The following is a 24751-nucleotide window of genomic DNA, read 5'->3' as shown; positions in this document are numbered from 1 at the left end:
CTCTCTCTTTAACCCACCCCCACTTTCCAAAAGACACCAATGTTTGCTGGGGCAGTGTCCACTCTCCTCACCATTGCTTAGACAGTGTCAGTAAGCTGTGTCAGGGTGATGGGCATGACAGTCGGTCAGATCCTGTCCTTGCCTGATGTCCACATATGTACATTTTCTATAAAAAGTCACTCGACAGCAAAGAGGATCATTTGCCCCACCCCACCCCCTGCCAATTGTAGCACCACAATGCCCCGTCTGAGATCAGTTACCTCAGCACTAGCCAAGGGGCAACTTGGAGGCGAGCTGGTTTAGTGCCAAACTGGACAATGTCTCTTGACTTAGAGGTCACTGAATCTGTGACAACAGTGACTACACTTCAAAAGTACTTCACTGGGTGTAAAGCACTTTGGGATGTTCTAAAGTTGTGAGAGGTGCTATATAAATGCCAATTCTTCTTATTTTAATTGGAGGAGCCCCTGATGCATTAAGAGGGTCTGAATTTCACTGCAGGTGACTGCAATGTCTAATAATGTTGGACCCTTGTAAAGGGTCGTGCACCTGATATGGATTCCCTCAAAGATTTTGGGCTCATCAAACATGTTATTTATAAAGTCCTGTTGTAGGTACAAGAGGTAAAGACATTTCAATTAAGTAGACAGCTGCCTGTAGTGTCAGTACAGAACACTTTTACTGCTGAGCCGCAGGGTGACATATGGTCACTTGCGATTGCCTGCATTGTAATTATCGTAACTTGCGTCCTGGGCCTGGAAAGCACATTGATCTGAAAATGATCAAACAATCAATAACTTATTTCAAATAAGTTTCATGATACTTGACAAAAAAAAAATACTTCATTTTAACTTCTGTGCTAATCCCATTTGTTATATATACCTCCCACCAGCCTTCACAGCCGGAAGCTGCAAAATGCTACTTTGGGCCAAGTGGACAGAAACAGACCAGAAGCTCTCCTGAGAACTGAGCTCATGCCCTTTCTTTTGACAGAAGTCCCCAGTCTCTGCTCAGCACCTTCCTGCTGCTGAGCCAAGATCAGGAATCAACACCACGTCACGGGAGCAAGTAATAGTGTGTCGCGTTGGGATAACAACACCCCATATGCCATTCGGCTGCTTACTGACCTTGACAAGGGGATCAAGTGAATGCCCCAAATTTGTTATATAGATCAAAACACCACGTTTTCTAGAAAATTAGCTTAACAGAATACCATGGCAGATAGCCATCAGCACTGCAGCAATTCCACTAGAACTACAGTAAGTAGGGCCAGGCACACTACTCACAACCACAGTAGGCCTCTAACTACTAGTTTCACTGAAACTCAAGAGGAAGAATTTATTTGCCAATAGCAATGTCATGTTGGCCATCCAGTAAATTAAAGACATCCGGGTGGCTAGTGTGGAACAGCAACACTTTAAAAATATCATTTATTTAACATAAACCTTCAGATTCCTTCCCTGACCCACCTTGCACCCCCCTCCCCCACCCACCCCTAAAAAATATACAAAGACACCTCCCTAGGCACTCTGAGTTGTTCGAAACCTCCACTTTCAATCAAGTGCATGATTTGGGAAATTCAAGTTGTTGATCTAAAAAAACACTTCAGTTTGGGAGGGAATTAAAACAGTGCTAGTCAGACTGAAGAGCGTGAACTGTCCTCCATTGGACTCATTTCCCTCCAGCCATGATTTTCAGATATTGCAGTGCATTGTGCGCTGCATTGGAACGGGCGCCATCCCTCGTTGAGGCAGAGCCGTGGCAGACGGTAGTGGGCTGCGTCGATAGCTCCACCAGACACTGGTACAAGCCACTCAAACTCAACTCTTCTGGGGAAAAAAAAAAACACACAAAAAAGACACAGGAAGTTAGCAAACATCTGGAGAAGCAGGGTCAACCAGAACTTCTTTCAATCTAATATAAAAGCAAAAAAACTGCGGATGCTGGAAATCCAAAACAAAAACAGAGGCAGAAATACCTGGAAAAACTCAGCAGGTCTGGCAGCATCGGCGGAGAAGAGCACAGTTGACGTTTCGAGTCCTCATGACCCTTCAACAGTTCTGCTGAAGGGTCATGAAGACTCGAAACATTAACTGTGCTCTTCTCCGCCGATGCTGCCAGACCTGCTGAGTTTTTCCAGGTATTTCTGTCTCTTCTTTCAAGCTACTTACTTGATGCAGAGAATCTGTGTCCCCCCACCTCCCTCTCCCTTAAACTGGACTAACTAGCTTCATCATTCACCAGATTGTTAGGTAAAGAGTGTGAAACCTAGGCAGGGATAATAACCATAACTATAATCAGGGGTGGGACTGAAAGGTATATACATATACATATCTACAAAGGATCAGATGGAGTAGTAGAGAAGAAAAAGAGACAAACAATCACAGTGTCAACAGTGGACACCAGTAAACCATATCAATTGACAAAGTGGCATTGAAGATTGTGCTTTCACCTCCCAGGATTTGAACACATAATCTAGGCTTGCACTACACTACAGTGCAGTACACTCCTATACTGCTCTGCATCGGCACCATATTTTGGATAAGATATTAAAATTGTGGATTTGCCTACCTGCTCAGGTGAATATAAGAAGATGCCACAGCACCAGTGGAGCAGGTTAAACCAGATAAACTGGTCAACCATCTGCAGGTGCAAATTGGCTGCTGCACTTGGCTATGTGTCAGGGTGACTACATTGCAAAACGTAATTAATTGTACATGAAGCACTTTGGAATGTTCTGATGGCATATGGTGTGATATAAATGCAAATGCTTTCTTTCACTTCACAGCTCCTAGATTTAACTGCTTCATCAGGTAATCAGAAGAGGTTTCACTCCTCATTTCTCTCTTGGCATTCCAAGCACCGATTTCAAGCAGATCCACTGGGTGCACCTTCATTCTGCAGTGCCACAGGATGGTCCTGGCACTGTGAAACGCGGAAAGCAATCGATCCTCCCTGGGCAGAAGAGGTTCCCATTCACAGTAACATTCGGCCACAAGGGGACTTACCAATGTCTAAGTAACTGACATCAAACCGCTGCTCCTCTGCCAGCTCTCTCAGCATCTGGCAAAAGTTAGAGTTGACAACACCGAGCGGGTGGTTCTTGAGGTGCAGAATTCGTTCTCCTGCAGAATTCCGCAGCGAGTCCCATGTGCAACCTGTGCTCTTGCCTTTTGGGCCATCTAGTTTGCTACCAACCATCTGGAGAGAAAGAGAAAGGGAAAAATAGAAGAAACATTTTCTTTCCAAATGCCAGCCTCTATTTAAAATGCTGTTTCATCTTCCTCCTTGCTCTTTCTACAAATGCAATGTTGTGTATTAATCTGCCGAGTACCTCATGGTTACTTCCACTGTTGAAGTTGCCACGCTCCGCACAGTGGGATTGGACGGTTACCGTTCTTCACACAGCGGACTCAAAATCTGAGTGTCGTTGTTGGCTGCTCAAATGATCCATCAAGCAACTACAGACTAGCCCAAGTCTTTCTGAAGATAGAATGGTTCCCAGAGCACAGAGAGAAAGCATGAGCTCTCCAACAAAATCAGGCAAGAAAATCAGGGGAAAGAAAGTTTTTAAAAAAGCAGAGCTCAACTGATAAGGTGACTGGGAAGAACCCTTTACAAATAACTTGCTCTTGGCCCCTAAAAGGAGTGAAGTTGGCCACAATCCCTACCTAGGAACATTAGAAATAGGAGGAGTAGGCCATTCAGCTCTTTGAGCCTGCTCCACCATTCAATATGATCATGGCTGATCTTTTACTTCAACGCAACTATCCCACCCTCCTTCGATTTCCTGAGAGATCAAAAACCTGTCTATCTCAGCCTTAAATATATTCAATGATGGAGCATCCACAACCCTCTGGGGTAGAGAATTCCAAAGATTCACAACCCTTTGAGTGAAGAAATTTCTCCTCATCTCAGTCCGAAATGATCGGCCCCCTTATCCTGAGACTGTGCCCCCCCCCACCGTGTTCTAGATTCCCCAGCCAGGGGGGGAACAATCTCTCAGTATCTACCCTGTCAAGCCGCTTCATAACCTTGTATGTACCAGTGTAGTTTTGCAATCAAAAGGTGATGTTGTGCTCCTAAATGAAAGGAGAGGATGTCCTTGTTGTCCAGGGATTCTCTAATAATCCTCAATCTTCTATTCACCTAGCTTTAATGTGTATTATGGATTCGGAACTTGGTAGGCATTCAACTCATGTAACACCAGCAGAGGTTGTGAAGAGTTGCAGATGTCTTTGTTATTCTAGAAAAGTATCCAAAATGCTGTGGTTTGTGATGTTCTTAATTCATCATCAAGAGGTAGTGTAGTGGTTATCCAGTAATGGTAATCTAGAGGCCTGGACTAATAATCTAGAATTTAAATCTCACCAAGGCAGTTAAGAATTTGAATAGCTGCTGTCAGTGAAAGTGACCACAAAGCTACTGGGAGTGCCGTGAAAACCCAACTGCTTCACGAATGTCCTTTAGAGAGAGAAACCTGTTGTCCTTACCCACTCTAGGCCTATATGTAACCCCAGTTCCACATCAGGGTGGTTGAATTTAACTGCCCTCTGAAGTGACCTAGCAAGCTACTCGGTGACATCAAATCAGGGCAAATGGAGATGGGCATTGCCAGCAACACCCATATTCCGAGAATGAATGAGTGAAGGAAACTTCAAATTGACAAACCTGTAACCATCAGAACATCACCCTCCAGTGCTGTATAGCACAAAACACACTTCCAAACCTAAGAACTGTTGGGCGGTTTTCAAATTTTAGGCGGACCTGGTGTGAAGGTTTCTCCCACCCACCGCTTGACTGAACTGCTCTGGTATCAATGTTGCAGTCTTTCTTCAATATCTGTAACTACAATTCACATGATTTCCATTATTGGCTCTGGTCACTCCAGTTTGAACTTTTCAGATAAAGGTGGTAGTGAAGCCATAACACCACTATCTCATTATGCAAATTGGCACCCTTAACAAAAACGGCAATTCATCCTTTCACAGACTTACAATAGAAAACTGGTCATCTTCCGGCTCAACTTCATTCCCGTCCCTCTGATCTACGGGGACGTCGTGGATTCTTGCTAACATCTTTGCTGCAGCATTCCGTTTTGCCAGCTTTTTCGACGTCCCGCTCCCTACGAGAGTCAAGACACCACAAATGAAGAGGCGGATGACACACACAAGCCAATTTAACACTGGTTTCTTCTCAAAGTCACAAAATCTGCACAGTACCTATTCTTAAGACACCCCAATAAAATGAGGGCGGAAGCGCTATTCATTAAACATTAAAAACAATTCCCTCAAATATCGAGAATGTTTTCTTAAATCAGAGCGGTGCAGGAAGAGCTCGTGATCCAATACTACCCCCTCCTGTAGAGAAACACCTAGCCTCCTCCGAATGGTATAGCCAGAATGCAGAACACTCAATGTTCTAAAATGTGCCTGTAGCAGCATTGTATTTTCGCTGAAGAAAAGATTATTGAACCCAATCCAAGAAGATCACAAAACTGGCATACACAACGTGCAACACATACTTGTACGTAGTTTAAAATGGTTTCAAGACATTGTTGCCATTCACTCCCCCTCCACCCTGGACATGCATTATAAAGACAAGATGACAGACAGATCAGAGGGTGGAAATAAAGCTGATTTTTTTTTGAAACCTCAAGTTTCCATTTTCAAATCTCAAACAAAATGGATTAAAAAGACTCACATTTTTGGCAGACGACCATTAACTCTTAAGCTGCAGGATATGGATTGTGTACTGTGTTTTCAAATGGATTTCTGGTTTTTCAGCCAGTTCAAGGTTAATTAACAGCCAGGAATGGAGGCAACCAAGCAGCCTTCAACGAATTCCAATTAGTTTCCTTGAGTGACGAGAAACCATTCAGTCCCATTTTTGTGACTTACATTAATTTCCACAATGGAAAAATCACACTAAACCCTTCAAGTACTGATGCTTTTGCTGCTTTCAAACCATTACGATGTTGATCATCCTTTCAAATCTTTATTTCTGAGGACTGAAAAGGCAGGAACCTCCCCATACTTCTACCAGCTGCCGTGAGGTACAGAAGAACCAGGCGGTGTGGCATTCTACTTCTGTACAGTTGACTTTCACAATCCAATGGGGACCCCTCCGGTAGATAATGGCAAATAACTGAGACACTCCATCTGATACAGCCTCCCATTCTCAGGCTTCCAGCAAAGTGGATAAGACCCCATTTTTTAAAAGAAGTTCATATATGTTCTAAGGGAATCAAACTCTGGCAGCCAAACTCCCAGGGGTTTGGAGCTGAAGCCATGACTGCCGGTAGCCTCCTGTGTTAATGGTGCGAATGCTTTGACAATTGAGTGCATGCTCTAGTTGTGACTAAGAGCAGCTGATACAAATTGAGGAAAGGTTAGGGCACATAGATAAGAACCAGTTTCCACCACTGGGGGCTGGAAGGGAAAAGTAGTGGACTTATGTTATACTGAGTTTTGTAAATAAACCTATATCAAAGATAGACTGGTTCCAGCTTCTTCCTTTGCCTGATGGATGTTCAGTGACTTAACATCCTGATCCGAAGTTAAGAGAGCTGTATCGATAGTAAATTCCATTGGGCAGTTTACATTCAGACAACTATTTAGCTGACTGGCTCAAAACCCCAGAGTTTGTGATCAATTCAAATTGTTGCCTTATGAAAAGCAATATCCCAACTGTAGTCAAATTTGCTTGACCTAACCAACTGTTCGAACCCTTTTGAGCCTAGTCCGCAAAGTTCCCTTCTAAGCCTCTATTTTCTTACACAACTCCCACAAAAACTTAATCCGGAGGAAGGATAACAGTTGCCCTCTCCCACTTTGGGAAAGGGAGTGAAGACCACTCAGCAGTTCTCTCAATGACAGACAGAGGTCAGAACATGCTATATCAGCAATGATAAGCAAGTGGTCTGCATCCCCACTTCAAGTGCCATGTTGCAGCAAAATCACGCTGCCCAAAATGCACACAAACTGCTACACTGCATCAAAAAAAAACTTTCCTGTAAAACGTGAACATTGAGTACTGGGGAAGAGAACATGCAGAATATTTCCAAAGTTGCAGTATTCACTTTCTTGTTTACTGATGGTCAATCCTCCATCACTATTCTAAAGATCGCGACACAAAGACATTTAAAAAAAAACAGCTGCTGAACTTAAATCTCACTTAGGTGACTGAACTCTTGATACAGTTAACGATTATAAATGCCTTTCCATAACCCAGGGGAATAAGGGGCGCTTGTGAAACTCAGCAATATTCGCACAAAATTAAATTTTAAAATTCTTCTTTTCAGTTGCTCTTTGTGAGTGACAAGAAGCTTAAGGATTTCTGTTGTGGAAAATTATTGAGGGGTGGGGAGGAAGAGGGATTTAAAAAGAAACTCATTTACACACCCATCTACCTAATTCTCAGTTTGGAAGTGCCGGATGTCTAAAGTACAAACTGCAAAGCTGGCCCATTGAGTGTCCTTGATAGGGTGGATACATGGAAGATGTTTCCGCTCGTGGGGGAGACTAGAACCAGGGGACACCGTTTAAGAATGAGAGATCTCCTTTTTAAGACAGAGATGAGGAGAAATCTTTTTCTCTCAAAGGCTCATTAGTCTGTGGAATTCTCTTCCACAGAAAGCAGTGGAGGCTGGATCACTGAATTTATTCAAGGCTGAGTTAGACAGCTTTTTGATAGGCAAGGGTAATGGGGGGCAGACAGGAAAGTGGAGTTGAGACCACAACCAGGTCAGCCATGGTCTTAGTGAATGGCAGAATATGCTCGAAGGGCCTACTCCTGCTCCTAAGTCCTGTGTTCCTATGTGCAGCTTTTCTCAACCAAGCTAAACAGTCAATTGGACACTGGCTTGACTTAGCAGTCACCCATTATGGATAATGTGACTCAGGACCAGGACATTGAAGGAAGGCAGCAGAGGCACCTCATTGCAACAACAGCAGTATCAGAGGCAAGCACACAAGATAACGACAACACTGAAGGACTTTGGGATGGAGTGGAGTGTCTGTACCTATCTCCAAGAATCTCTCAACCCTGCAAGTCATGGTGAACTCTTTCCTGTGGGCAGGACCAGATTCCTGAGTGACCGTATATTCCGGGAGTCTCCATCCTTTCTGAACCACCAGCTCCTGGAAAGAAAGAGCACACACTAAGTGGAACGTTATTGATAGGTGCACTGACACTTCACCAATCTATCTAAAGGCAGTAGTGCACAATCGCCTCAGAGTATAACTCGGACCCACCCCAGAATTCACGGCTCCCCAAAACCTAATAGAGGTCTTTAAGATTATGAAGGGGTTTCCAATAGGGTAGATGTAAAAAAGCTGTTGCCACTGGTGGGAAGAGCAAAACAAGCTAGTCCCTAATAAATCCAATCGGGAAATCAGGAGAAACTTCTTTACCCAGAGAGTGGTGAGAATGTGGAACTCACTCTCACAGGGAGTGGTTGAGATGAATTGTATAGATGCATTTAAGGATAATCTGGATAAACACATGAGGGAGAAAGGAAGAAAAGAACATGGTGATAGGATGAGATGAAGTCGGCTGGGAGGAGGCTTGTGTGGAGCATAAACACCAGAATGGACTGAACGGCCTGTTTCTGTGCTGGACATTCCAAGTGAGGTAAAGGACCTATAGTGCACATCTATCCTGAGCCTTGGGAAATAAATAAGAATACAATACCTGCAAGGCCCCCACAGGGTTGCATTCCGCCAGCTGAGCAGAGCTAGAGCTTTTAGATTCAGTGCCAGAGATCCTGGGGAAATAAAAGAGAACAATGGACCAATGAGAAGTCATGATTTCAAAATATTTTTCAGCTATTCAGAGAAGGCTCTTTTCCTTAGGCCAGAGGAGAGGACTTACCCCTCGGCCTCTGTGAAATTCCAGTCCGATAACCCTTTACCTCACAGGCACATTAGTATTGCATTTCGGGGAGAATGATGCTACAGTAATCTCTGCAGGTTTTATTTATTGCCTAGTGCTCCTCTCTGTGGGCCACTGTGTGAACCTTCAATGCACTTTTCAACCATGCAGACACGCACACAAGTGGCTCCACAGTGGGGGTGGGTGGGGAAAGGGCGTAGAGAAAGAGAGATGGAACAAGACAGTTAACCAGGTAACGATTCACAAAATCCACAGAGAAAAATTGGCTTGCCAAAGCTCCTGAAACGCCGGAGATCACAAGAACATGTGCAAGGATAGCACATGGAGGGCCTCCAGTTCAGTTGTTCCTTCCACATCTAGTCTCCACAGCAACTTGGCTGAAATGGGTATTAGGGTACGCTTAGTGGTTCAGGTACTGGATTAGGAGGTTATGAGCTCAATTCCCACCATGGCAGATTGTGAAATTGAACTCAATAAATCCAGTAACTTGAGGGTCAGAACCAGAAAACAAAAGATCTCAAAATGCTGTTTTGTTGCAAAAATCCAATTGGTTCAACCCTGTCCTTCAAGGAGGGACCTAACATCCTTACCTGGTTTGGACTGATAGATGATACAAGTCCCACACTGTGTGGTCGACTCTTAATGCCCTTAGGGTTACCGTAAGGATAGTCAATAAATACTGCCTTGTCAGAGTTGCCCATACTCAGAGAATGATTTTTTTAAATAAAGGCATGAATTTGTCCCTCTGCTGTGTGATGCAGGTGCTTTAACAGACACAGGGTTAGATCCATTACCCGGTACACTGCACATTTAACTGGGTCTCACTTCAGCAAGGGTAACCCACCAGCTGATCTCCCCTTTGCTGCCTGAAGCAAGTACCTCAAGTTTCCAGCCTCCACACAATCTAGATTGGTGCTGCCCTGTGTGGAAACAAACTACGAGCCCACATCCTTCCAATGGTATGGTCCAGGCCCAATGCACTGAATCCCTGTCTAATTGAACAACTTGGAGTTAAATGGCCAGGGAGTTCTTTTAATTAAAAAAAACCTTGTTTTTGCATAGCACCTCATCATGTCTCTTGGAGACGTTTCTTAAGTGCTGCACACGAGGAATTACTTATTATTTAGCGACCGCCATTGTGCAGGCAAACGCAGCAGCCATTTTGCGCACAGCAAGATCCCACATACAGCAACGAGGGGAAGGTTTTTGGTGGTGCTGGCTGAGAGAGGAACGTTGGCCATGAGCACCGGGAAAACTCCCTAGTCATCTTTGTAATCTCCACATACATTTTCAAAAAAAGGGCAAACTTCAAGCTTTGATTGGAGAGCGTAGCCCAGGTTTTCAGATCGGAATGCCAACAACAGCCCATTCAAAGACAAATATGCAGGGTTACGGGGAGACGGTGCAAGAATGGCACTAAGCGAATTGCTCATTCAGAGAGCCAGTGCAGACACGATGGGCCGACTGGCCTCCTTCTGCACTGGAACAATTCTGATTCATTATCAGAATATCTAGATCAGTGCCTTCATCGTGTATTGTGAATCATCGCTTTTTACATCCATCATTAGCTATTACTACCAAGCTTTTATGAGCTTGTGTAAATAAACATACTGCCTTAAAATAAATCTCAAACTAAATGACAAATCCCTTTATCATTTCCAAGAAATGGATTCTTTTTGAGAAACAATGATGCATAAGGGATTCAGTGTTATTTGGAATGCACCAAGGGAATACTGTGGATAGGTGGATTAGATGGACTGAAGGTCTCCTACCTGAAACTGTTAATATGTTTAACACTAAATAGTAGAACTTTTCCTATCAAATTTAACCCACTCTTCCTAGCCCACTGAATTGCCAACTTGCCACCTGTGTTGCCAGTTCAAGTTTACAAGGTGTAGCGGAGAAATAGAGGAGCAGATTTTGACACAAGTTCAGTGTGCTGGGTCCAGTACCATTGTACTTTAAAGCATGTAGCTACCTGGAATGTTTGGTAAAAGCTGAATTATTTGTAATGTCCGTCAACATATCACATACCACTTAATACATTGCATATAGAGCAGTTAAGCTTTACAGCTCCAGATTCAATCCCCAGCCTTCGAGTTAGCTCTCAGAAGAAAAGGAACTTGCATTCATATAGCGCAATTAGTACATTTTTCAGAAATGTTTCAAAATGCTTCACATATAGTGACTTGCTTTGAATTGAAGTGCAGTGACTTATGTAGGCAAATGCAGCAGCCATTTTGCGCACCGCGATGTCCTATAAACAGCAACAAGAGGAGTGACCGGTCAATCAAATTTTGGAAGGAAGGGTTCATGGAGGAACGTTGGCCTCAGGACATCAGGCTCACGCCCTGCTTTTGTTTTTAAAGCAAGCAACAGCACCAAGGAATTTTTCACACCCACCTAAACCAATTGGAACACAGATGGGACCTTGGCTTGCCATCTCGTCACAACATCTGACTTGCACTGCATTGTCAGCCGGGGTACAATTGGGAAGTGGGGAAATATTGTAACAAAGTCCCTGCTCTCGACCACCAGCCAGTGCCCCCTGGTGAAAGTGCAGGCGGGGGGTGGTGGTAGGGGGAAAGAGAAACAGCATCATTGGGAACAGTTGCAATGACCCACATGGTTCAACAGCATAAGAACTCTTGCCGACAGGGCTCAGCCTCAAAGAATGACCATTAGAGTGAGGTACCAAAAAGGTGACAGCACCTGTCGTTTCGTTTCCCTGCATATGTCACTGCCTTTTGGAAAAGATGGAGGGGGAAGAAGGGCAGATCAAAGGGTTGAATTTCACCATTAGAAGATGGAATTGAAAGGTCTTTCTAGGTGCAGTTAGCTATTCACGTACTTGACTCCATCCAACATGGGCTCCAACATGTTTCCTCCCTTTAGTAATTTCAGGGCAGCCTCCGCTGCCTTGTGCTTTGCTGCCTTTTTGCTAGGCCCCTGACCTGAGGGGGGAAAAACATCAATTAAAACACAAATTTAAATAGAAGCCACAAAGCAGCTGCCAACCATAAAATAACCATTTTAACACGGCCACAGAATTTACTTCAGCTCCGAAACATGAGCTGAACCGATCCTCAGCCAGATTTGAATAGTCACGCTCAGATCAGATCGGTTTATGTCAAACATGTGCCTCAGTACCTTTACATGTGGAACTTCTTCAATTGTGTCAGTTTGACTCCTTGGCTTATAAGCTAGCAAACACGCTCACCTGGACCAGAAGATCGTGGGTCCAAGACCCACTCCAGGACAGGAGTGTGCTCTTTACTCAAGATCAGCACTGCATTAAAGAACCAAACTACCTTTTTGGGTGGGAAAGACCCCAGGGCATCACTGAAAGAGCAAGGCAGCTCACCTAGTGGCCTGGTCAAAACATCTCCCTCAACTCAACACCAGTAAAAAAAAATACAGAGTAACTGGCCATTAATTGCAACATTGTTTGTGGGGTCTTGCTGTGCACAAAATGGCCATTGCGTTTACCTACTATAAACAAAAGCAGTCACTCCACTGTAAAGTAATCTACGCCAGGTGCATTTTCTTTTGCTTGCAGTTTTCAAGTGGTTTGCGCTCGCGAAAACCAGTAGGGGTGTCATAACACATCTGGCCTACTGGGTCTACCTTCAATGAATAATTGATCCAATATGCTGTCACCTCGTTTTAAAAGGGAACGTCACTCCAGGGTTTAGAAAGGCTGGAATATTTCTCGTCAATAGGGTCGATACATGAAGAAAAATTAAAAGTTCTCCTCCGAGTAAATTCAAAAGGGAATTCAGGAGGAACGCCTTTACCCAGACAGCAGTAAGAACGTGGAACTCTCTGCCACATGGAGCAGTTGAGGCAAATAGCAGAGATGTATTGAAAGGGAAGCCAGACAAGTATATGAGGGAGAAGGGAGTAGAAGGTTACATTGATAAGAGATGAAGAGGGATAGGAGGAGGCTGTAGTGCAGCATAAGCACCAACATGGACCATTCGTGTCAAATGGCCGGTTTCTGTGCTGTACACTCCATGTGAAGATTCTGGTTTCCGCCCATCTAAAAGCATCCTACTAGAGCCCTTTCATTTCAGATTTTCTGTCTAGAAGATGACCCACATGCACTGCGCATCACATGGGCGTGGTTTGGACTGCCACTTATACTGATCAACACTGCTATTCCTCCCAGCCCTCAATGTTGATGTCAGTACAACAATGCCCTTAAAACATCCTCGTTTGTACTCGCTAGTATAAAGCAGGCACAAACATAGCGAACACTGCTGCAGGTCCATGAAGGTTGGAGACTTGCCTCAAGCTGCCTCCTCGACCAGCTTCAAATGCAAAGTAATTCTCTAAATTACTCAGCAACTTGAAATAAAAGCAAAATACTGCGGATGCTAGAGATCTGAAATAACAGAGGGCTGGAAATACTCAGCAGGTCTGGCAGCATCTGTGGAGAGAGAAACAGAGTTAACGTTTCGAGTCCAATGTGACTCTTCTTCAGAACTGAAGAGAAGTCGAAATGTGATGGGTTTTCTGCTGTTGTGAAATGGAGGAGGGTCAAGTGGAACAAAAGGGAAGGTCTTGAAATGTCTTTTGTTAAAGCCAGCAGCATCATTTTATTACACAGATGCTGTTACGGCCGTAAGCAGCACCGTGCTGTATCATTGTGCACTGCAAAAGAAAACAGGGACAATAGGGAGAGACTGTTAAGAGGAATATGGTTAAGGCTTTTAAATTGTCATCACAAAACAGAAACATGGAGTGCGATTCCCAAAACACTGCTAAAGATACAATGGAATGAAAACAGAATGTGACCCAATTAACCACAAGACAGTGCCCTCATTATAAAAAGGACACGTGCGAAGCCACTTTCATTTTAAATTTCTACAAAAAAAAAAGAAAATTGCAGACTGCGATCACCTGCCAAGTTTTTTTTTTAAAAATCCCAGAAACATCCATAGAAAATTCCCCACAAATGCGGAGTAACCTGACACCACAATCAGTGATGTCTCGCTAGCCCCATCAGTGCTGATCATGGTGCTGCTCCACAGGAACAGAAAACACATCTTCATCTGACGCCGGGGCCTCATTAGAATGAAATCGGACAAAAACAGCACGAAACATAGAAAGCAGCAAAGACATGGGGTTTCCTTAAGTCTTAAACTTGATTCTGCGAGTGAAGCATGTTTCACACCCTCCCCCAAATAACAATGAAACTGTTAAACTGAAGAACGTGAGACACAAACCTGTGCAGTTAATATCTCCGACCGTCACTCGGAAAGTGAAATTAGGTTGATGGGCTTGGCCCTCAGCTTTCAGCAAGTCATACACCGGTGTTTTTCCAATCCTTGTTCCATACTCCTGCAGTAAACTAATAGGCGTCTTCCCAGGGTTTGAGGCCAGCATTTGCTCAATACTGTGTTAAAAAGAACAAAAGTAACTATTACAGGATTTGGAAAGAAGTTCTTCTAAGTTTGACTAACAGGACATCATTTACGAAATGTACCAGCGATTTGCAGTTTGATGTTATTCCTGCACTGAAACCTAGGAAAGGGCCATCTCCATCCAAAACTTCTTCAATGAGCCCAGCTTCCTAGCTGTAACCACTCCAGTCCAGCTCTTATCAGCGGATAGAAATACTTCCTGATGTCTGTCCAACATTTGACCATTGCCACCTTGAACTTTGTGCCTTCTTGCTCAGTTGACCCCTTCAGTCTGAAAGTATTCTGCCATACCATTAGGCATTATATATTTCTCTAAGGTCCCTTGTTGGGCTCACACTTAAAGACTGAAAATCCCCACTGTCTAATTTGTTCCACATGACTCATTGCGTTACTCTCCTCTTCACCTGGTATACACTGCATTCTAGGTAGCACTTAAACTGGAATATTACACAGCTGAAAAATGATTTGGTAACACAGTGAACATCCTAATTGCTCACTTTGTACAAATCAACCAAATACACCCTCTAGATTTCTTTTAAATAGTTGTTTGGTAGTATAGAACTTGAGCACTGCTGAAAAAAAGAGACATGCTATCAAAGCTTTTCGTCTTACACTCATCAGGATAGCTCACAAGAATTTTCCAACCGTAACAGGGGAACAACAATTTATACTGCATAAGAGAGTGCTGATTGGTTGCAAGTGGACTCTGATTGGTGGAGGGGTTGCCATGGGGAATGCAGCATGGAACAGTTACCTGCCCAGAACAAAAACAGAATTACCTGGAAAAACTCAGCAGGTCTGGCAGCATCGGCGGAGAAGAAATCAGTTAACGTTTCGAGCCTTCATGGCCCTTGCTTCAGTTCTGCCGAAGGGCCATGAAGGCTCGAAACGTTAACTGATTTCTTCTCCGCCGATGCTGCCAGACCTGCTGAGTTTTTCCAGGTAATTCTGTTTTTGTTTTGGATTTCCAGCATCCGCAGTAGCTTTTAGCTTTTTGTAGTTACCTGCCCAGCTTTGTTCAAATTCAAATCAGGCAGGTTGACTCTGATTGGTCAAGGCATTGCCCTAGGGAATGAACCAGGGAATGACTGTTCTCTAAGCATTTGTTTGGGTGAAAAAGGTGCAATGAGTGGGCATGCTCCTTTTGTCTGCAAAGGACAGGGCCCGTGTGTGTGAAATATATGTGGCTTCTAGCACGTGTAAGTGAGCCTGACTTAAGTTGATTTTCAGTGTGATTCCTGGCACAATGAGGATTGTTTAGCAGGTGTTGTCCAATCACGTTATCACATCTAATGTTGGACACTATGTTTTGAGTTTTGTAAACACAGGTTGTTGGGTACGGTCAGTACTTTGCCTGTTGTGCTGTTTGATACAATCCGCCAATCAGTGGGACATACGGCCTACATACCTGACATCACACCGGCACTAAAATTCATATACCACATTGCTCATTTGTGTGATGGGCAGAGCAACCTTCTGGCTTGATGGCAACATCCTGTTAGTGGAGAATACCACTTATGTTGCTCCTGCATCGTAACAGTGTGCAACGGCTCACATCCACTAACAGGGTGCTGCCGTCAAGCCAAAAGGATGTTCTGCCCATCAAATAAACGAACAACGTTTCAGGTCGAATGTGACTTATGTCGGAGCTTACAAGAGGGTGGGTTGCTGGGAGCTTCTAGTTTGCAAGCTAAAAAATCTTGATCAAAAGTGTTGATGTGCCTACTTAGAGAAAGCAATTTACCTCTCCTCTGATGGTTCCGTTGATAAGCATACACTTAACTGTGGTACTGAGCCACTGTGCCATGCAGGTCAGAAATTGCTAGGTTGACTCTTTTCCGCCAGATTCACTTAACATTCAAAATAGGAGCTGGCGGAGGCCATTCAGCGCCTCGAGCCTGCTCTATTGTTCAATAAAATCATGGCTGATTCTCTCCCTCAGCTGCAGCTTCCCACACTATTGCCATATCCCTCAATTCCCTTTGTACCCAAAAACCTATCACTCCCAATCTTGAATGCGCTCAACAACTGACCATCCACAGATCTCTGTTAGCAAATTCCAAAGATTCGCAACACTCTGTGAAGGAATTTCTCATGTCAGTCCAAAATGGCCGACCCCTCATTCTGAAACTGAGACTCTGTGTTTGAGATTCCCCAGCCAGGGGAAACAACCTCCATCCTGTCAAGCCCCGTTAAGAATTTTATACATTTCAATCAGATCACCTCTCATTCCTCTAAACTCCAGGGAATACAGGCCTAGCTTAAACAGAGTTGGCAAAACTGCCAATAAATATTTGTTAACAGTTGTATCTTTGACAATGAGCTCAAATGACCTGAAGACCTCAATGTCCTGGGCAGCTTGTGGGGCCAGCACCCAATTAAATTAGGACCAGGTGTATTCGAACCAGAAGCAGTCCAACAGTATCCAGCTCTTGAAAACATGTTTTTTTTTTGATTAATGGGCTATTAAACCATATACAGGCATTTCCAAGCCAATCTTTGTCTAATCTGCTCGGCAAACCACTTTCTTAAAAACTAGAGGATTTAGGCACAGAAACAGCTTAACAACCCCTCCTGAGGTTTGCTCCAGGGTACTGTTGGGAGTTAACCAGCTACAACTGCTCACCAGAAGCAAACACTACTAAGGTTTACCCGTACTTGTCCAAGCCAGGGCCACCCTAAACAATGCGCATTTGCTTGCTGGATTATTTGGAATCAAGTGAGAAAGTTCCCAGCATCTCACCTAATATCAGGAGACCTGATATTTTGGTAGCAGCTTGATTTTATCCTGCTTATTTGGCCTTCTCACCCACCTCCTCCTAAAATAGGGAGGATTGCATGCACGGATCCCTAGCAACTTTTCCTGTGTAAACTGTTGATGCTTCAGCTAAATAAATTCCCATAGGAGTCAACAATGCTCCTTTGTGTGTCAGCCGCAGCTCAGTCGGCAGCGCACTCGCCTCCGAGTCAGAATGTTCTGGATTCAATGCCCACTAGAGTGGCACAAAACTCCAGAGAACTTAAGAAATATGGGCAGGAGAAGACGATATGGCCGGTTGAGCCAGCACCGCCATTCAATATGACCACGGCTGATCTTGGGCTTCAATGCTACTTTCCCAAGGAGGGAGTGCTGCATTGTCGGAGGCGCCTAGATACACCATTAAAGCAAATCTGCCTTCGCGGGTGGACCTGAAAAGTCCCATGGCACCATTTCAAAAAAGGGGCAGGGCAAGTTACACCCAGCATCCTAGAAAACATTCGGTTTCTTCTCATTTCAGATACCCGGTGATCACTGTCCCAAACTTGTGGGATCTTGCTATGCACAAAGTGGCTGCTGTTGCCTACTTCACAACAGTGGCTACACTTCAAAAAAGGTGTTTCATTGCCTGTAAAACGCAATGGGATGCCCTAAGAACGGGAAAGGCGATATATAAATGCAACTCTGGATATATCGAGGGAGCCAGGTTGGCTGCAGCTGAATGAAAGGCGAGAAACAAAGAACTTTTAATACAAAAAGTCGGATGTCCTCCGGCTCAGTCCATACCTGGGACAGCTGGAATTCTTCTTGGCTGCAGCAGCGGCCCGATCCTCCGTCATCCCAGATGACAGTGCCGGTGATGGTGGCTCAGACGGCGGCGGCAGCTCCTCCTGCTCGGTCCCTGCATAAGCATCAGCGCTGAACCCCACTGCGCAGGCGCAGCCGCCACCATTTCCGGGTCAGAGGTGAAACTGCCCAAAGCGCGGGAAAGGTGCAACCGGTCAAAATGGTGGCGGGGAGGCTGCGTCCCAAACCATCGAGAATACAAGAGACATCAGGTCAGGTCTGACTTTTCAACTAAAGGGAAGGGGGCTCATTTCAGATTAAGACTTGGCGGAATTCAGCAGATAGAATAAATTGGTATCAGTTAAAAAAAGTTAACCTCCCCTCCAAAACACAGGGACACACACTCCTACCCTGTTTCCTCCCCTCCCCCCCTCCAAAACACAGGGACACACACTCCTACCCTGTTTCCTCCCCTCCCCCCCTCCAAAACACAGGGACACACACTCCTACCCTGTTTCCTCCCCTCCCCCCCTCCAAAACACAGGGACACACACTCCTACCCTGTTTCCTCCCCTCCCTCCCTCCAAAACACAGGGACACACACTCCTACCCTGTTTCCTCCCCTCCCTCCCTCCCTCCCTCCAAAACACAGGGACACACACTCCTACCCTGTTTCCTCCCCTCCCTCCCCCCCTCCAAAACACAGGGACACACACTCCTACCCTGTTTCCTCCCCTCCCTCCCTCCCTCCCTCCAAAACACAGGGACACACACTCCTACCCTGTTTCCTCCCCTCCCTCCCTCCCTCCAAAACACAGGGACACACACTCCTACCCTGTTTCCTCCCCTCCCTCCCTCCCTCCCTCCAAAACACAGGGACACACTCCTACCCTGTTTCCTCCCCTCCCTCCCTCCCTCCAAAACACAGGGACACACACTCCTACCCTGTTTCCTCCCCTCCCTCCCTCCCTCCAAAACACAGGGACACACACTCCTACCCAGTTTCCTCCCCTCCCTCCCTCCAAAACACAGGGACACACACTCCTACCCAGTTTCCTCCCCTCCCCCTCCCTACAAAACACAGGGACACACACTCCTACCCAGTTTCCTCCCCTCCCCCCCTCCAAAACACAGGGACACACACTCCTACCCAGTTTCCTCCCCTCCCTCCCTCCCTCCCTCCCTCCAAAACACAGGGACACACACTCCTACCCAGTTTCCTCCCCTCCCCCTCCCTCCCTCCCTCCCTCCAAAACACAGGGACACACACTCCTACCCAGTTTCCTCCCCTCCCTCCCTCCCTCCAAAACACAGGGACACACACTCCTACCCAGTTTCCTCCCCTCCCTCCAAAACACAGGGACACACACTCCTACCCAGTTTCCTCCCCTCCCCCTCCCTCCAAAACACAGGGACACACACTCCTACCCAGTTTCCTCCCCTCCCTCCAAAACACAGGGACACACACTCCTACCCTGTTTCCTCCCCTCCCCCTCCCTCCAAAACACAGGGACACACACTCCTACCCTGTTTCCTCCCCTCCCCCTCCCTCCAAAACACAGGGACACACTCCTACCCTGCTTCCTCCCCTCCCCCCCTCCAAAACACAGGGACACACTCCTACCCTGTTTCCTTCCCTCCCCCTCCCTCCCTCCCTCCAAAACACAGGGGGACACACTCCTACCCGGTTTCCTCCCCCCCTCCAAAACACAGGGACACACACTCCTACCCTGTTTCCTCCCCTCCCGCTCCCTCCCTCCAAAACACAGGGACACACACTCCTACCCCGTTTCCTCCCCTCCCTCCCTCCCTCCATCCCTCCAAAACACAGGGACACACACTCCTACCCTGTTTCCTCCCCTCCCCCTCTCTCCCTCCCCCTCCCTCCAAAACACAGGGACACACACTCCTACCCTGTTTCCTCCCCTCCCCCTCCCTCCCTCCCTCCCTCCAAAACACAGGGACACACACTCCTACCCTGTTTCCTCCCCTCCCTCCCTCCCTCCCAAACACAGGGACACACACTCCTACCCTGTTTCCTCCCCTCCCTCCCTCCCTCCAAAACACAGGGACACACACTCCTACCCTGTTTCCTCCCCTCCCTCCCTCCCTCCCTCCCTCCAAAACACAGGGACACACACTCCTACCCTGTTTCCTCCCCTCCCCCTCCCTCCAAAACACAGGGACACAAACTCCTACCCTGTTTCCTCCCCTCCCTCCCTCCCTCCAAAACACAGGGACACACACTCCTACCCTGTTTCCTCCCCTCCCTCCCTCCCTCCCTCCAAAACACAGGGACACACACTCCTACCCTGTTTCCTCCCCTCCCTCCCTCCAAAACACAGGGACACACACTCCTACCCTGTTTCCTCCCCTCTCCACCCCTCCCTCCAAAGCACAGGGACACACACTCCTACCTGTTTCCTCCCCTCCCTCCCTCCCTCCCTCCAAAACACAGGGACACACACTCCTACCCTGTTTCCTCCCCTCCCCCCCTCCAAAACACAGGGACACACACTCCTACCCTGTTTCCTTCCCTCCCCCCCTCCAAAACACAGACACACACTCCTACCCTGTTTCCTCCCCTCCCTCCCTCCCTCCCTCCAAAACACAGGGACACACACTCCTACCCTGTTTCCTCTCCTCCCCCTCCCTCCCTCCCTCCAAAACACAGGGACACACACTCCTACCCTGTTTCCTCCCCTCCAAAACACAGGGACACACACTCCTACCCTGTTTCATCCCCTCCCCCTCCCTCCCTCCCTCCAAAACACAGGGACACACACTCCTACCCTGTTTCCTCCCCTCCCCCTCCCTCCCTCCAAAACACAGGGACACACACTCCTACCCTGTTTCCTCCCCTCCCTCCCTCTCTCCAAAACACAGGGACACACACTCCTACCCTGTTTCCTCCCCTCCCCCCTTCCAAAACACAGGGACACACGCCTACCCTGATTCCTCCCCTCCCCCTCCCTCCAAAACACAGGGACACACTCCTACCCTGTTTCCTCCCCTCCCCCTCCCTCACTCTAAAACACAGGGACACACTCCTACCCTGTTTCCTCCCCTCCCCCTCCCTCCAAAACACAGGGACACACTCCTACCCTGTTTCCTTCCCTCCCCCTCCCTCCCTCCAAAACACAGGGGGACACACTCCTACCCGGTTTCCTCCCCTCCCCCTCCCTCCAAAACACAGGGACACACACTCCTACCCTGTTTCCTCCTCTCCCCCCCTCCCTCCCTCCAAAACACAGGGACACACACTCCTACCCTGTTTCCTCCCTTCCCCTCCCCTCCCTCCCTCCCTCCATCCAAAACACAGGGACACACACTCCTACCCTGTTTCCTCCCCTCCCTCCCTCCCTCCAAAACACAGGGACACACACTCCTACCCTGTTTCCTCCCCTCCCCCTCCCTCACTCTAAAACACAGGGACACACTTCTACCCTGTTTCCTCCCCTCCCCCTCCCTCCAAAACACAGGGACACACTCCTACCCTGCTTCCTCCCCTCCCCCCCTCCAAAACACAGGGACACACTCCTACCCGGTTTCCTCCCCTCCCCCCCTCCAAAACACAGGGGGACACACTCCTACCCTGTTTCCTCCCCTCCCCCTCCCTCCCTCCCTCCAAAACACAGGGGGACACACTCCTACCCGGTTTCCTCCCCTCACCCCTGCAAAACACAGGGACACACACTCCTACCCGGTTTCCTCCCCTCCCTCCCTGCAAAACACAGGGACACACACTCCTACCCTGTTTCCTCCCCTCCTCCCCCTCCAAAACACAGGGACACACACTCCAACCTGTTTCCTCCTCCCTCTCCCCCCCACCACTGCTGCCGCCGCCGCCGCCACCACCACCACCACCATGACATGGGGCAGCAGATAACCCAAGCTGACACAGGGTAGAGTGTGGGAGACCAGCCAGGAGTGCATTGGAATAGTTGACATCCATAGCCAGTGACTCCCAGCTGAACTAAAATTTGGATATTTTGATCTGGCAACCAGAAAGAACACCAGGAGGATTAAAAAAGGCCGCAAACTATGAAGAATATTGGTCCAAAACATCAACTTTATTTATTAAATTTACAATGCTTATACAAAAGTAAATGGGCAAGCACATATAAAATTCACAAAGAATACCTTAGGGAAAGCTGAGGTATGTTCAAATGGATGCTGTGTACAATTTTGTTTTAGTCTGTGGTGAAACAGAATAAATGTTGGCTTCAACAATTCCAAGTCAGTATCAACCAAATGCTCCCAGAATTAGTGTTTTGTGTCAATTTCTAAGTTGCTTTGCTGCACCCCACTTGTAAGTCCTACATTACAACAGTGACTACACTTCAAAACCGCTTCATCAGCTTTAAAAAGTTTTGAGATGTCTAGACCTCGGGAAAGGTGATATACAAATGCAATTTATATATCACCTGTCCAAGCTATTTTACCCATCTGGTTCACTACTGTCCTTCAGAGAAGGAAATCTGCCATCCTTACCCAGTCTGGCCTACACATGACTCCAGACCCACAGCAGTGTGATTGACTCTTAACTGCCCTCTGAAATGGCCTAGCAAGCCTCTCAGTTCAAGGGCAAATAGGGACAGGCAACAAATGCTGGCCTTGCCAGCAACACCTACATCTCATGAAAGAATTTTTAAAAGATTTATTGTTCAGAGGTGCAGAGTGAGTTTGATATTGGCCTTTCACCCGAGATCAGGGTTCCCCACAGATGCTGTCAGACCTGCTGAGTTTTTCCAGAAATTTTCGTTTTTGTTCCAATCTGTCGCTTACTAATGGGTGAAAGTCTCTCAGTTATAAAGGCCTTATGTTAACTTGGTCAGTCACAACCCAGCTCCTAAATGGCCCCATAGTATAAAACAGCCCTCAATTTAACAACTAGTTGGCAGTCTGATTGACTGATGTGGAAAATGGAAACATTTCACATTTGTACTATTGGGAATGTTTTGAGGTTTCAGCTGAGACGCAATGTTGGAGCAGAACAGAGGGAGCTTTGCTCTACATTTAACTCTGTTGCCTTGGGAGTATTTGATGCTGGATACTCAAAATAGAAAGTGTTCCATCCTGCAGCACTAACAACCTTCAGAAGTAGAAATTCACAAAGAAACAATTTAGTTTTAACAGCTTCCACAATAATGAATTTTAAGGCCCACTTGGCAAAATTAATATATTTTTTTAAAAAACTTAAAACAAATTTTGACCAGTTGAGTCAGAGCAACACATCATTAAAAAAAAGTTGCCACAGCCTAACACAACATTGTAACACCTAACGTCACAAAGAACGGAGCAACCATCTCATCATTTTCTTGCATTCTCAAGGAGGACAAAGACTTCAGGAATTTGGTTCCTTCAACGTTACAAAAGGTGCCGCTACATTCTTCATTTTTACCTTCATTTTGACAAAGTTAATATCGCTGGGCAGTGTGGTGTCAGCATTAAAACAGTCAACAGAAACAAACTGGTTCAGCTACACAATGCTATATACATTCAAATTTGAGCCTCTCCTTAACCCGAGGAACTAAGTGGACTTCTTAAAAAGGTGCAATATCCATTCTTTGTTGGAACACATTTATTTGAAAGATGATACTTCTTCACCCCCCCACTTTTCAAAAGTAGATTCACAACTGGTGACTCAATAAACTTTCCCTTGTGACCTCATTCATTTCTTTCAAGTCTTTTAAAAGTTCACCTGCTTCAGCATTCTCCCCCCCCTCTCCAAATCAGTTTCCATTTTGTGCACAACATCCACAAGCTTTTAGAAAAACATCGGAGAGTACTTTTATGAGGGGCGTTCCGAAAATGCTGATGGTTATTCAACATAGCACATGACTGACAGTGTCAGACGTGCTTCACCTGGTCAGATCACTACTGTCAAGTAATTTAAAATTTGATATATTAGAGGATATGAAGTGATGGACAGGACTTCTGGGAACAGCCACATCTAGATGCATCTTCTTCCCTCTCATTTCCATTTTAGTACAAAATTAATATTTAACCAACTCCTGAGAAAATGGTAAACTTTCAAGGTCCATTCTGGACATGGAAAGCTTCTGGATCCAAATAAGTTCAAGTTCAGAAATGAAAGTCGGATTTTTGGCACAATTGGAACGGAGCAGTCCAAGTCTCCTGTCAGGATTTGACTCTTTTTCAAAACTAATTTCAGGGCAGCCTCGTAATGCTCGTACAGAAAGATAATCAAGAAAGGAGAATGTGGTGTTGCTAAGGATGCAGTCTAATGGGGAGATGGCACAAAAGTGGAGTTGAGGTAGATCAGCTATGACCTTATAGAATGGCAGAGCAGGCTCGATGAGGCCATATGGTCTACTCCTGCTCCTATTTCTTATGAGGAGACACAGGATCTAGTTTAAAAATACAAGCTACATGACACACAGGTGGTAAAATCCTTTGTACCAATGCTTGTAATTGGGAATCTATTTTAACTGACTTGAGAAAGAATCAAATAAAAGAGTACATCAGATGCACTTTTTTCCAAGTTATTTAAAAGTCAGTCTCGTGTGGTCAAAGATTCAAAGGGAATACTGCAACTCCAGAAGAGCCTTTCAAATATTTTTTTTTAAAAAGAAAGAATCTCCACAAGGCTAAGTTGATTTTTACATCATACATAACTAGTAAGAACAGAGACTACACTATATTAAATCACAATAATGGCTCACTTCATTTGTGCTGACCACCCTATATGCAGGGCTGTTAAATTTGGGGCAAATATTTTTCACACAAGATGCCTGAGCAAAGGCTAAGAGAAGATTGAATAGATTTTTTTTTTAAAAATTAGAATTTTGATAGTGAACAAACAATATATTCTCCAGTTGAGGAAGTTAGGCAAGAGGTCATTAATTTAAAAAAATGC

The 24751-nt window shown here is 45.9% G+C and overlaps 1 protein-coding gene across 2 annotated transcripts; it reads right to left on the bottom strand.

Moving 5' to 3' along the window:
• Positions 1-1315: 1315 nt before the first annotated feature.
• Positions 1316-18003, bottom strand: tarbp2 (TAR (HIV) RNA binding protein 2). Of its 2 annotated transcripts, none has more exons than XM_078534682.1 (8): positions 17869-18003; positions 14127-14296; positions 11747-11849; positions 8695-8767; positions 8024-8141; positions 4998-5125; positions 3009-3201; positions 1316-1829 (listed from the first exon to the last, which is right to left on the bottom strand). In XM_078534682.1, exons 1-8 carry the CDS (start codon positions 17919-17921, stop codon positions 1672-1674), a joined length of 996 nt encoding a protein of 331 aa, XP_078390808.1. In that variant the 5' UTR covers positions 17922-18003; the 3' UTR covers positions 1316-1671. The 2 variants fall into 2 exon arrangements, with proteins under 2 accessions (XP_078390808.1, XP_078390809.1); XM_078534683.1 differs by having other exon boundaries at positions 1414-1826; positions 17869-18001.
• Between the last annotated feature and the right edge of the window lie 6748 nt (positions 18004-24751).

The sequence above is a fragment of the Cetorhinus maximus genome, chromosome X (genome assembly GCF_964194155.1).
Source record: "Cetorhinus maximus chromosome X, sCetMax3.hap1.1, whole genome shotgun sequence".
In the NCBI taxonomy this organism is placed as follows: Eukaryota; Metazoa; Chordata; class Chondrichthyes; order Lamniformes; family Cetorhinidae; genus Cetorhinus; species Cetorhinus maximus.
The sequence above is the reverse complement of the archived record's forward strand: the minus strand, read 5'-3'. Positions and strand labels throughout refer to the sequence as shown.

Coding starts and splice junctions, on each gene's coding strand:
- tarbp2 (XM_078534682.1), bottom strand. CDS start 17,921: ATGACGGAGGATCGGGCCGCTGCTGCAGCCAAGAAGAATTCCAGCTGT. Junction 11,850..14,126: donor CGGAGATATTAACTGCACAG/GTTTGTGTCTCA, acceptor TTCCCCCCTCAG/GTCAGGGGCCTAGCAAAAAG. Junction 8,142..8,694: donor ACCCTGTGGGGGCCTTGCAG/GTATTGTATTCT, acceptor CTTTCTTTCCAG/GAGCTGGTGGTTCAGAAAGG.